At 43.3% G+C, this 12661-nt stretch overlaps 1 protein-coding gene across 3 annotated transcripts in view; it reads left to right on the top strand.

Moving 5' to 3' along the window:
- The window catches only part of Dock8 (dedicator of cytokinesis 8), a 254630-nt gene that overhangs the window by 197512 nt on the left and 44457 nt on the right, over window positions 1-12661 (top strand). For all 3 annotated transcript variants that reach the window (XM_045144534.1, XM_045144663.1, XM_045144586.1), the window contains 5 exons: window positions 1120-1289; window positions 5646-5791; window positions 7863-8045; window positions 8788-8917; window positions 9763-9850. In XM_045144534.1, coding sequence (XP_045000469.1) covers window positions 1120-1289; window positions 5646-5791; window positions 7863-8045; window positions 8788-8917; window positions 9763-9850 — 717 coding nt within the window. The remainder of the gene's footprint in view (window positions 1-1119; window positions 1290-5645; window positions 5792-7862; window positions 8046-8787; window positions 8918-9762; window positions 9851-12661) is intronic.

The following is a 12661-nucleotide window of genomic DNA, read 5'->3' as shown; positions in this document are numbered from 1 at the left end:
AAGAGAGCCTGGCATGCCTATACACACATGCAGGTGCATGCAATTAAGTAAATAAAAACTTAAGCAGCACAAAAAAGAATAAAGGAGTAAATTTGTCAAAATACTTAATTATAAGGCTTATGCACTGAAAAGGACAGAACAATGGAGGCAGAAATAAAGGTCTAAATAAATGGAGATGTATTACATGTTCATGCACCAGAAAACAATATTGTTAGGGTGATGTATTGGTTACTTTCTTATAGCTGGAACAAAATAGCTGACAAAAATCAGTTTAAGGGAGGAAGGCTCTATTTCAGCTATGAGGGGAAGGCCGTCATGGTGGGAAAGCAGGGAAGGGCCTGAAGCAGGCATTACATCATCAGAAGAGCAGGGAGGAAGTACAGAGCAGTGAGTGGTACCTACCCAGCTAGCTTTCTCCTCTTTATGCAGTCCAGGAACCCAAACCACAGCACGGTGCCACCCACAGTTAGGGTGAGTGTTCCCACCTCAACTACCCTACTTGGAAAACCTCTCACAAACATGAACAGAGATTTGTTTCCATGGTGATTCTAAATCTATCATATTGGCCAGGCATGGTGGCACACACCTTTAATCCTAACACTCAGGAGGCAGAGGTAGGAGAATTGCCATGAGTTCGAGGCCACCCTGAAACTAGAGTGAATTCAAGGTCAGCCTGAGCTAGAGTGAAACCGTACCTCGAAAAACCAAAATAAATAAATAAATCTATCAAATTGAGAGTCAGATATTAACCATCACAGATGACAATACTTCCCAAGTCGATTTATAGATTTGATGACCTTCCTCTGAAAATGCCACTGATTTCATTGCAGAAATTAAAATACTGATCCTAAAACTTGTGTGAAAATTCAAGTAAGCCAAAGCAATTTGAAAACAAAATAAAATTGGAAGGCACACACTTCCTGACTTCAGAACTTACTACAAAGTGAAGTTACTCAAAATTCCATCATCTAAACCATAAACATATACATAGGTCATTAAAAAGAAAGTAAGAATACAAAAATAAACCCTAACCTTTATATAGTTGATTTTGACAAAGGTGCTGAAGAGCTTGCTGCCCAACCTCCCTTGACCACACCTTCACCCCTGTTATGCCAACAGCATCAGCAGAGTGCAGAGGAAGGCTGTCAGTGCCATCCAGAGCCTGCTGAGCTCCCACGACCTGGACCCGCGCTGTGTCAAGCCAGAGGTGAAAGTCAGAATTGCCACCCTTTATCTGCCGTTGGTCGGCATCATTCTGGATGCGCTGCCGCAGCTTTATGACTTCACAGGTAAGGATCCCCTCTGCTCCCCTCTGTGGGTGACGAGGGCCCTGCCAGGTGCACCCCCTCCGTGCGCAGAATGAAGTTCCTGGCTCACGCTGGCGCTGACGGGCAGATGGGAACGCTGCTGCACAGCAGCGGCTGCCAAACCTTTTTAATGCAGCCCTAGTTATCTTCCCAATGCTTTAAGTTAGCAGATATTCATTATGCATAATGGGCCTCTTTATAACATTTTCATACAGAATACATATCATGTATTTTGATCATACTGCCCTCCTGTTACTCTCTCTTATCCCGTCCTGCTAACATCCTGTCCCTCTTTTCAACTCCCTCCTATGTTCATGCCTTCCCTCTCTCTCTCTCTCTCTCTCTCTCTCTCTCTTTATTAACCCAGTGAGATTCATTAGGGGCCCATAGGATCATGGGTGAGGAGTCAGGAGGTGTTTTTTTTTTTTTTTTTTTTGGTTTATTGAGGTAGGGTCTTGGTCTCAGTCCGGAGGTTTTTAAGGTACCTCTGTATGTGTGGTTCTTTGTTCATAAATTATTTGTTCATTCATTCACTGATCTGCTACCTTGATGAACTTTATAAACATGCACTAAAAGGATGAAATATAATAGTAATGCAAAAAAAAAAAAACAAAAAAAAAGCTATTGCCTTTTTTGTTTGTTTTTTTGAGGAAGGGTCTCACTGTAGCCCAGGCTGACCTGGAATTGGAATTCGCTATGTAGTTCCAAGCTGGCTTTGAACTCACAACAACCACCCTACTTCTGCCTCCTGAGTGCTAGAATTAAAGGTGTATGCCACCATACCCGGCTGAAATATAAAAGTAATGCCTTGAAATAAAGACGTTTTAATTTTTCTTTTATGAACAAATAAGTAGTCTGAGGTCAAACTAAGCAATTTTATTTTTGCTCCATCTCCTCTGTCCTCCCAAACCATACAAATTTATGGTGTCTTTTAATATTAGGAAATTATACCACAGCAGAAAAAAATTTGCCTTTGGCAGTAAGAGACCAATTCTGCGGCTAGAGAGATGGGTTAGCAGTTAAGGTACTTGCCTGTAAAGCCTAAGGACCCAGGTTCAATTCCTCAGTACCCATGTAAGCCAGATGCTCAAGGTGGTGCATGCTACTTGAGTTTGTTTGCAGTGGCTAGACACTCTGGCGTGCCCATTCTTTCTGTCTCTCTATCTGCCTTATTCTCACTCTCAAATAAGTAAATACACAAATAACTTAAAAAAAAAAAAACAATAGGGCTAGAGAGATGGCTTAGCAGTTAAGTGCTTGCCTGTGAAGCCTCAGGACCCTGGTTCGAGGCTCAATTCCCCAGGACCTACGTTAGCCAGATGCATAAGGGGGCGCATGCGTCTGGAGTTCGTTTGCAGTGGCTGGAAGCCCTGGCGCGCCCATTCTCTCTCCCTCTCTCTTTCCCTCTCTCTCTCTCTCTCTCTTTCTCTTTCTCTGTCTGTTGCTCTCAAACAAAAAATTATAAAAAAAATAATAATAATGAGGCCACTATCTCTTGATTAACTGTAAGGGAAAGAATCAATTGAAATCATCTATGACTTCCGGAGTGTGTGCACATTACAGTGTGGACTGGAGACTGCAAGTGGGAACGCACACTGTTCTGATCCTTTCAGAGTGGTCCTGCTTTCTGTAGGTCATAGAAATCTCCATACTGTTCTGCTGAAGGGCCAGAGTCTGGGGAATGCGGGCCTGAGCCCAGCCATCCTTGGGTAGTCATCCTTGGAGTCTCGGAACCATCACGGCTTCCCGACTTCCTCCACATACAAAGTGTCATGTGTGACTAAACTATTTCCAAAATCATGACAATAACAACTTTTTAGTTCATAAAAAAACAGACCTATCACCAATAGCCTTCATGTCACACATATCATAAAGTGAAAAACACGCATTCCTATGGAAAAAAAATATTTTTATTTAAAAAAAACCAGTCTCAGGCCAGACATGGTGGTGCACACCTTTAATCCCAGCACTCAAGATAAATAGGTAGGAGGATCACTGTGAGTTCAAAGCCAGCCTGGGACTAAAGCGTGAGTTCCAAGCAAGCCTAGGCTAGAGTAAGACCCTACCTTCCTTGAAAAAAAAAAAAGTCTGCAAACTGCCAAAAGGAAAGCTATAAATAGAAAGATTGAGACAGAGGCTGAGGTCTGTGGCATTCTGTCTGGCCACAAAAGTAAGGAAAGTACAGAAACAAGCTCGGCATGCTGGCAGGAGCAATCTGCCCACAGAGGTGATCCACTTGTGCTGGGAATGCCCGGCCGAGGGCACCTGAAAACTGATGATTTCCCAATGCAAGGTGTGCACAGGAGAGCTTGAGGCTCGCAGCCCATTCAGAGACTCTTTGCCAGAAGATTTCTAGAATGTTTTGTTTTTGAAGTGCTGTTGCTTAGTTGTTCCCAACTAGGAAGTCACATTCACATATACTGTACAAAATTTCTGTCGATTAAAATTTTCCAGATCTGTGTCTTGGAATCATAGCTTTTCAACACTTGTCTCTGATCCCTTTTTTTGGTTTTGCAGTGAACTTTATAAGCATGATATAAAGGAATTTTGTCATGATGACAAGAAGAAAAAGAGTAAAAAGTATTCCACTATTACATACAGAATCTCTAGAATGACACACTCTTAAGAATATGGTCTTTCAAATGAAACATACAACTGAATTCAAACTTCAGCATCATGAACTATGATCCTTCTTACAGTTAAGATAAAAGAGGAAGCTGGAGAACATCTATTAAATTTTTTTGTTGTTTTTCTTTTTTGAAGTAGGGTCTTACTCTAGCCCAGGCTGACCTGGAACTCACTATGGAGAATCAGGGTGACCTCAAACTCACAGCAATCCTACCTCTGCCTCCCAAGTGCTGAGATTAAAGGCATGTACCACCACACCCAGCTAAAAAAAAATGCTTAGCAAATGCTTATATCTGTTTTCTTTTTCTTATAACCATGCCTTTCTGAACATTAAGGAGAAATAAAAGTGTATCCCAGGTTAGTCTTGGTGATGTCATCAAGTCTCATGTAATTTCCATGTACCATTTATTTCACTATTTGTTTAAAAACCCAATTGCCTTACACCACAAAAGAGAGTCATTATTTCTAAAAGTTGAGTCTGTTTTCAGAACTTTAGCAGATGAAATGCTGTCTACACTTAGATTTTCTTGAAAAATTGAAGGTTCAAAATGCAGTAGTATTGACAAGTCTAACTAAAAATGAGTTTTCAGTGACCCAATAAGTGCCAAGAGTTTTTAGAACACTTTTCCAAGAACCACTTGAACAGTTTCCATGTGTGTGATTAGTAGCATTTTTAAAAACCAGCCTTTTAAGCCATTGATTTTTTTTGGCTTGCATTCATTCCTAAATGTAAACATAGATGTATCTATATTATGTCAGCACAATTAGCCCTCACTTCATGCATTTGAAATTTAATAACTTATTGCAGAATTTAAGATAGAATATATTAATCTGGAAGTACTTGCTTAATTCCATAACTGTAGGTTGCATTTTATTAGATCATTATTTAAAATAAATAAGGAAGCAAAAGTATTATATCACAGAAAGTTGGTTTTTTTAATTTTGAAAGCTTTTATTTTCATGGTCTGTAGCAGTTACCTTCTCATTGCTGGGGGAAAAAAAAAAAAAACCCAACCAAAGCAGCTTATGCAAGGAAAGGGTTGACTTCTGACCTACAGGTTTGAGGGGACGTTCCATCATGGCAGGAGCAAACAGCTGAGCATTGTACCTTCATATCAGCAGGGAGGAAGGAAAGAGAGCCAGATAACATTGACAAGAGGGGCTGGGCTATAAAATTCCAAGGCCTGCCCCCTCCTGAAAGAGACTATCTCCCATAGGCTCCACTGGCTGGGGATTAAGTATGAAGTTTGATCACATTACATATTCAAACCACTACACCATCAGAAAAATGAATTTGTAGCCTGTTCTTTGTTTTAAAAAATTATTTATTTATTTATGAGAGAAAGAATTGGTGCACCAAGGCCTCTAGCCACTGCAAATGAACTTCAGATGCATGCACCATCTTGTGCATCTGGCTGTACATGAGCACTGGGGAATTGAATCCAGGTCCTTAGGCTTTCCAAGAAGACGCCTTAGCCACCAAGTCATCTCCCCAGCCCTGTCGCCTACTCTTGTACTCAACATTTGGTCTCTGTTTTTAGTGTCTCTGCTTTTTCCTTTAGATAGTACTGGATAACTAATGCTAAGCATAAGGTTTTCAATTACTGTATTAACTTTAGTGATGAAGCAGCAGTTGCTTACTGGTTGTAGGGTTGGGAACTAGGGAGATGCTGCCATTGTCTTGAAGTCACCCACAGTGTTTAATTGCAGCCTCAGATGCTCGCAATGGGAAGAGTCGCACCAGTGGCTCCTTTGAAGACCAAGATGGGGCCAGTTCCCTTAACCAGAATGTGGCCATGGCCATAGCAGGGAATCATTTTAATTTGAAGACAAGTGGAACAATGCTATCTTCCTTGGTAGGTTCATGCTTATTTCTCTGGTTTATATCTTATTGGTGGAAATTCAACTTCCAGCCATTGAGGATATTTTCTGCCATATTACTGTGCTGGAGGAATCAGTGAGGCTGGCAGATGAGGGACTCGCAAATCAGACAGGGTTCTGGCAACAGCAAGAGATGTATAGGTCACCTTCTGCCAGGCCCAGTGTGCCAAGCTCTGGCTCAGGAAATGATCAAAGAGGTGAACTTGGGACCTCTGAGATTGCGATCATTATAAACGATCAAGGCCTCCTTGTGTTGAGGTTTAGGCTGGGCTAACTCCATGTGTTCATTGCCATGCTGTGTTTGCCTCCAAGAAAAGATGGAAAGAGCCGGAAGCTCAAAGTAAGTGCTTCTGAATCAAGACTTCAGCTTTCCTAGGTCCCCAGGGAGCCTAGGGGGATTTATTTGACTTGTCCTTTGGCAGGGGGACTCTGAGGTTTTACAGAGACAGGTTTTTGAGTCATGAGTCCTGTGTCATACTTGAGGTAGGAGTCATCTCTATTAATGGGCTCTGACTATCCCTTATCACAACAACTTATCCTCTAGCACATTCATTGTTTTGTTTTGATATTTTGTGACCCTGGGGATGAATCCAAGGCCTTTCATATTGCTAGGCAATCAATGTAATTTTGCATTTCGGTGTAAGATCTATATCCGTGTGGTGGTACACACCTTTAATCCCAGCACATGGGTGGCAGAAATAGGAGGGTCACTGTCAGTTCAAGGCCACCCTGAGACTACATAGTAAATTCCAGGTCAGCCTGGGTTATAGCAGAAATCCTACCTCCAAAACCAAAAACAAAACAAGAAGGGATCTTTATCTATAAGGAAGTTTGGTTCTGGTTCTGTTCTGAAAAGGCAGAGGCTTGACCCATGTCTTCCGGGCTGCAAGACTCTCTTCTCTCCCCTCCAGCACTTAGCAGTCACCACCACCACCCCACCCCCCCACACACATACACACACACGCACACACTCATGCCCAGGAGAGCTGGAGGTTGGGAAATCAGGGAACTAAAAGAGATAAGATGCTTGAGATTTGACGTCCCTGTTCTTACAGTTTGGTAGACTGTATTTTATCACAGCCTCTGCTACTCTAATATGCATTCTACCAAAATTACCTGCTTAAGGCAGTGGTGAGCCTTTTATCTTGTCTGTAAGAAATGAGCTCAGAGGCCAAAGGTCACCCGTTATAATGTGCTCCTTGCGAAGTGATAGCTAAAGATTTCATTTCTTTTTGTCAACATACTCAGAATAACTCCTGATGAAGTAACCTCATCATCTCTGGTATTTCTATCCAAGACCAACATTGCCTTTGCATAACTCCCAAAGACCTCATTGCAGGCTTTTCTCCACCACGTTCCACCAGACCTCAGTGACACCCCACAATGCCAGGGCACAGCCGCAGAGCGCTGCTGGAGTTGACTGCAGCTAGTAAGCTCAGCGCTCTACAGTGAACACACGTCCGGAGGGTTAGATATAGCAAACACCCTGGGCTCCCACACCCACGCTCGGACCAGCATAAATTATGGTCAAAGTCCCTTTGCCGAAGACTCCACTAATGTGTGGATTTGCCTTGTTTGCTGAGCAGTTCATGATCCTTATATGATGCTTTGGACGATGTAAAGAAGCTGAATTGTGATCAATTAGATTACTCAGGCTAGTTCGCATCAAGTCTGGCTCTTCACTGAGCAGCCCGAGGGAGAAATGGTTGGAGGTCTCAGCAGCAAGAAAGGCCCTTTGCATCGTGAACAGTGACACACAGTTGAGGTCCAGGGCAAGCCAACAGACTGCATTGCTCCCAAGCGCAGGGTGTTGCGTGCTATGGGTGGGACGCAGCCTGGCTCAACTGCTGTCCCAGGTGAGCCTCTTTGCTGAACAGCCCAGCCCAGGGCACTGAGCTTCGGCTGCCGAGGAAAGGCCTGGCTACTGAGAACAGGTGCCCAACCAAGGAAGAAGTGAGCTCTGTGTTGTAGGAGAATCTCGTCTCCTAAGCTTTCCGTTTTCCTGTTGCTTTTCTGCTCCCCACATCCTCCTTTTCCTCCTTCTAGCCCTACAAGCAGTACAATGTGCTGAACGCCGACACCACCCGCAACCTCATGATCTGTTTCCTGTGGATCATGAAAAACGCCGATCAGAGCCTGATTAGGAAGTGGATCGCTGACCTGCCTTCCATGCAGCTGAACAGGATTTTAGACCTACTTTTCATCTGTGTCTCCTGTTTTGAGTACAAGGTAAGTGTGCAGTGCCACAATTTTATGCCAGCCCTTATCTCCCAAATTCAATCTTGTCTTGTTACCCTTCCATTTGGGCAAGTGGAGGCATCATTAATTCTTCATGTTTCTCTGCTAAAAGCCATAGACTAAGCCAGACCTGGTGGTGCATGCCATTAATCCCAGCACTTTGGAGGCAGAAGTAGGAGGATCACTGTGAGTTCAAGGCCACTCTGAGACTACATAGTGAATTCCAGGTCAGCCTGGACTGGAGTGAAACCCTATCTCAAAAAACTAAAAAAAAAAAAGTACCATAGTCTAAGGCTGGAGAGATGGCTTAGCAGTTAAGGTGTTTGCCTGCAAAGCCTGGGGACCCAGGTTCAATTCCCCAGTACCCACATAAGCACAAGGTGGCACATGTATCTGGAGTTCATTTTCAATGGGTAGAGGCCCTGGCATGCCCAATCTCTCCCTCCCTCCCTCTCTCTCTCTCTCTCTCAAATAAATAAGTAAATAAATAAATAAGACATATTTTAAAAGCCATAGTCTATTTGTATTTCCCTCCCCTCAGGGCAAGGATCACCGGCCTTCTTCAGTGGAGCCATTCCTGTAAGCAGAGTTTCAGCCGTAGGGGCCCTCAGAAACATGTCTGTGCAGGCATGTGAAAACATATCAAAGCTGCCTGGGATGCCATGCAGTGTTGCTGAGTCTCCCCATCAGAGATCTCAGCTAACTGAGTGCCTTCTACTTCTCTACTTTTCAGGGAAAACAGACTTCTGACAAAGTCAGTAACCAAGTCCTGCAGAAGTCGAGGGACGTCAAGGCCAGGCTGGAAGAGGCTCTGCTCCGCGGGGAGGGGGCCCGCGGGGAGATGATGCGCCGGCGCACTCCAGGTCTGTGGCCAGCCCTCCCGACCCCTGCCAGGCAGCTCTGCTCCCATGGTGGGAAGGAACGTCCTCCCAACATCATTCCCTTGAGAAGAAAGTCCTGGGATTCTGTGCACAGCATGTAGAATGTGCATCTTTGAGGGGGAGTTGCTGCTCTGAGATCCAAGAATCCTGAACATGTCCCCACGTGGCAAGGTTTAATGAAAACCTAGTAGTGAGTAAAGGTCACATCCAAGAAAATGATTCATGGGTGAAGAGAGCAGTGTCTCCCTCAAGGCTGAGGCCCCTCTAGATGACATAGTCAAGAGTTTGGGCCCAAATCCTCAAATCATTCAGGTCACTAGTGGCATGGAACCAGTTTCCCAAATTGGCCTCAGTTTCGAATCCTCCAAGGGACCCATTGTACCAAGAATGCCAGGCCAGCTGAGCTCCCCACTTTAAAACTGACATGCCATGTGCCCTCAGTCTTCTTCCTTGTGTTCCCAGTTAAACAGTGAGGGCTTCTCCTATTCAATAGGGCATGATGACATAGGCTTTGGAGGGAGCTCAGTGTTCTCACTGTGGTTGGCACCCCCACTCAACACCCTGCTATCCAATTCAGTGAGAGCTTCACTGTAGTTCTGTCCAAGAGAAACGTGTCCCAGATGCCCCAAAATGAGGCACTGACTCTCCATCAAGGAGAGGCCACCCCGAACCGGGCATGGCAGCTCTGTGTGCGCACAGCAGCCTGCAGACTCCCGTCAATGGGGGGAAGTGCTGAGTCTTCTCGGTGAAGCTTGGGACGGAACCTCTGCTTATCTTGGAGGGTTTCATGCTAATCAAATTCCTGTGGTGCATTTCTTGACTCCTAGGCAATGACCGATTTCCAGGCCTAAATGAAAATCTGAGATGGAGGAAAGAGCAGACACATTGGCGGCAAGCTAATGAGAAGCTAGATAAGTGAGTCACTCAACAACTCTGGGTTACTTTTATTTATCGTCCCAACTGCTCTTTCCCAGGCTGCTTGTGTAACTGAGACAACTCCATCCTTCCAAGAGTAAGAAAAACGAAGCATCGCTGTGTATAAGCAAGTCTCCAGCCACCTAGGGTGCTCAAAGCATGGCGAATTGTGGGTGCCGGCCCTGAAAAATGAATCCATTGATAAGCACTTAAGGGAAACTAGTCTTTAGCAACCTTAGATAGCCAATAACAAGAACTGTAGAGGAACACAGAAATAGAGCATGTGGATGAGGAGCCCGAGGCCGTGTAATTTCAGTTCCATATTTGCATTTGAATATGGGTGCAAAGATGTATATGTGGAGGGATGTTTATATCAGCCTTAGCTTTGTTGTCTAAAAAAATTAGAGAAAGTATAAAATGCTCAAGAATAGGGAAATATGTGACAAAATATCAGGCTGTTATAATGTTTTGAAATCATCTTAATGACATGAGGAAATGTTTGTGAAATAATTGTTAAGTGAAAAAAGCAAGGTGGACACTTGCTTTTAAAGTATAATTTCAAATCTCTAATTATAGCAACTGCATTTGTAAGATGATAGAAAGAACCAGGCATGGTGGCACATACCTTTAATCGCAGTACTCACAAGGCACAGGTAGGAGGATCACTGTGAGTTCCAGGTCAGCCTGAGCTACAGTGAGATCCTACCTTGAAAATAAACAGTAAAATAAACTGATAGTAGCCCAGCGTGGTGGTACACGCCTTTAATCCCAGCACTCAGGAGGCAGAGGTAGGAGGATCACCACGAGTTTGAGACCACCCTGAAAGTACATAGTGAATTCCAGGTCAGCCTGAGCTAGAGTGAGACCCTACCTCGAAACCCCCCCAAAAAAATAAATAAATAAACTGATAGAATTTTACTAAAATATTAAAGTAATTTTCTTTAGGTATTGAGAATATAAATGATTGATGTTTTCTTTGTTATACTTTGATGTGTTTCTTACAAAGCATTTGTGTTTTGATATATATTATATTCAGAAAAAAATTACAAAGAAATTAAAAAATAATACTGCTTGTATTACAATAGATGCCACTTGTGTATGTGAAGAGGAATGGAAACAGTGAGAGAGAAAGAGCTAAACATGTCACAATGTAAATGTATGAGAGCTAAAACCAAATATATTCAGATAGTTGATATCCTTGCTGCCTTTTGGCAACAGATAGTCTAATGAGTCTGAGGTTCACAGAGCACAGTGTTGAATTAATTCCAGGCCCCACACACATGGCAAAACATAGGACATATGTCTCCATCAAAAGGGGAGATGGGAGGCTTGAATAGCAATGTTGTTTTGTACATAAATATTAGTTAATGTTTTTACTAGTACCATGAGAAAAATACATTTTGTTCCACTCATGGGACTTTTGTTAGTCAAATTATTTTAAAACATCAGGCTGGGGAGAGGTCTCAGTGGATAAAGCTCTTCCCACAAAAGCCTAAGTATTTGAGTTTGGGTCCCCATAACCCATGTAAAACCCAAAAGCTAACAGGCTTCTGTAATCCCGGCAAGCCTTTAGCACAAAGAGAGGTGAAGACAGGAGAATTTTCTAGAAGCTCATGGATCAGCTAGCCTGGCAAATGAAACAGTGAACAACAATGAAAATGAAAGACTTTGCCTCAAACAAGGTAGGAGGTGAGGCCCAACATGCAACAGTTGTCCTCTGGCCCCCATATACATGCTATGTGGCGCATGTGCATGCATGCACATACATGTACACATCATATACATACATACACACCCACAAAGAGTAGAGTTACACTTTTTTTCAAGGAAGGGTCTCCCTCTAGTTCAAGCTGACCGGTAATTCACTATGTAGTCTCAGGGTGGCCTCAAACTCATGGTGATCCTCCTACCTCTGCCTCCCGAGTGCTGGGATTAAAGGAGTGCACCACCATGCCCAGCAAGGAACACATTTTTAACTAAGATGTTACTTGGAAAACAAAACCTTTGGTCTTCTTTGTAATGTCTCCTTGCTTTAAGCCTTTAATTATTTTTTAATTTAAAATATTATTTATTTATGGGCTGGAGAAATGGCTTAGCAGTTAAGCACTTGCCTGTGAAGCCTAAGGACCCTGGTTCGAGGCTCGATTCCCCAGGACCGAGGTAAGCCATATGCACAAGGGGGCACATGGCATCTGGAGTTTGTTTACAGTGGCTGGAGGCCCTGGCGTGCCCATTCTCTCTCTCTCTCTGCCTCTTTCTGTCTCTCTCTGTGTGTCGCTCTCAAATAAATAAAAAAAAATGATCAAAAAATATTTTTAAAAATATTATTTATTTAGACAGAGAAAAAAGAGGCCGACACAGAGAGTGAGTATGGGCACACCAGGACCTACCGTCACTGTAAATGAACTCCAGCCGCATGCGCCACTTTGTGCATCTGGCTTTACATGGGTACTGGGGGATCGAACCTGGAACATCAGGGTTTACAAGCAAGTGCCTGCTGAGCTATCTCTCCATCTCTGAGCATTTAATTCTTGTTCAGACATGTTAAACTGATTATGAGGTGCTTAGTTCTGAGAATCTCTACATCTTTACACCCACTTTCATAGTGGAAATATGGAATCGATATTACATGACATCTTGTCCTGCTTTCTCTGTTTCTCTGCTCCTCACTAACTCTTCTCACTAGCAGTCTGAGGTTGCTGGTTCAGTGTACAGCAAACACAAAAATATACGTATGCACATAGTACAGAACTGCTTCAGTGGTTAAGTCATCTACTCTGTAAGAGAAAAAAGAAAAAAAAAAGCCTCATA

This window comes from Jaculus jaculus, chromosome 1, assembly GCF_020740685.1.
Source record: "Jaculus jaculus isolate mJacJac1 chromosome 1, mJacJac1.mat.Y.cur, whole genome shotgun sequence".
NCBI lineage: Eukaryota > Metazoa > Chordata > Mammalia > Rodentia > Dipodidae > Jaculus > Jaculus jaculus.
Note: the sequence above shows the minus strand (reverse complement) of the source record. Positions and strands in the feature narration are given on the sequence as shown.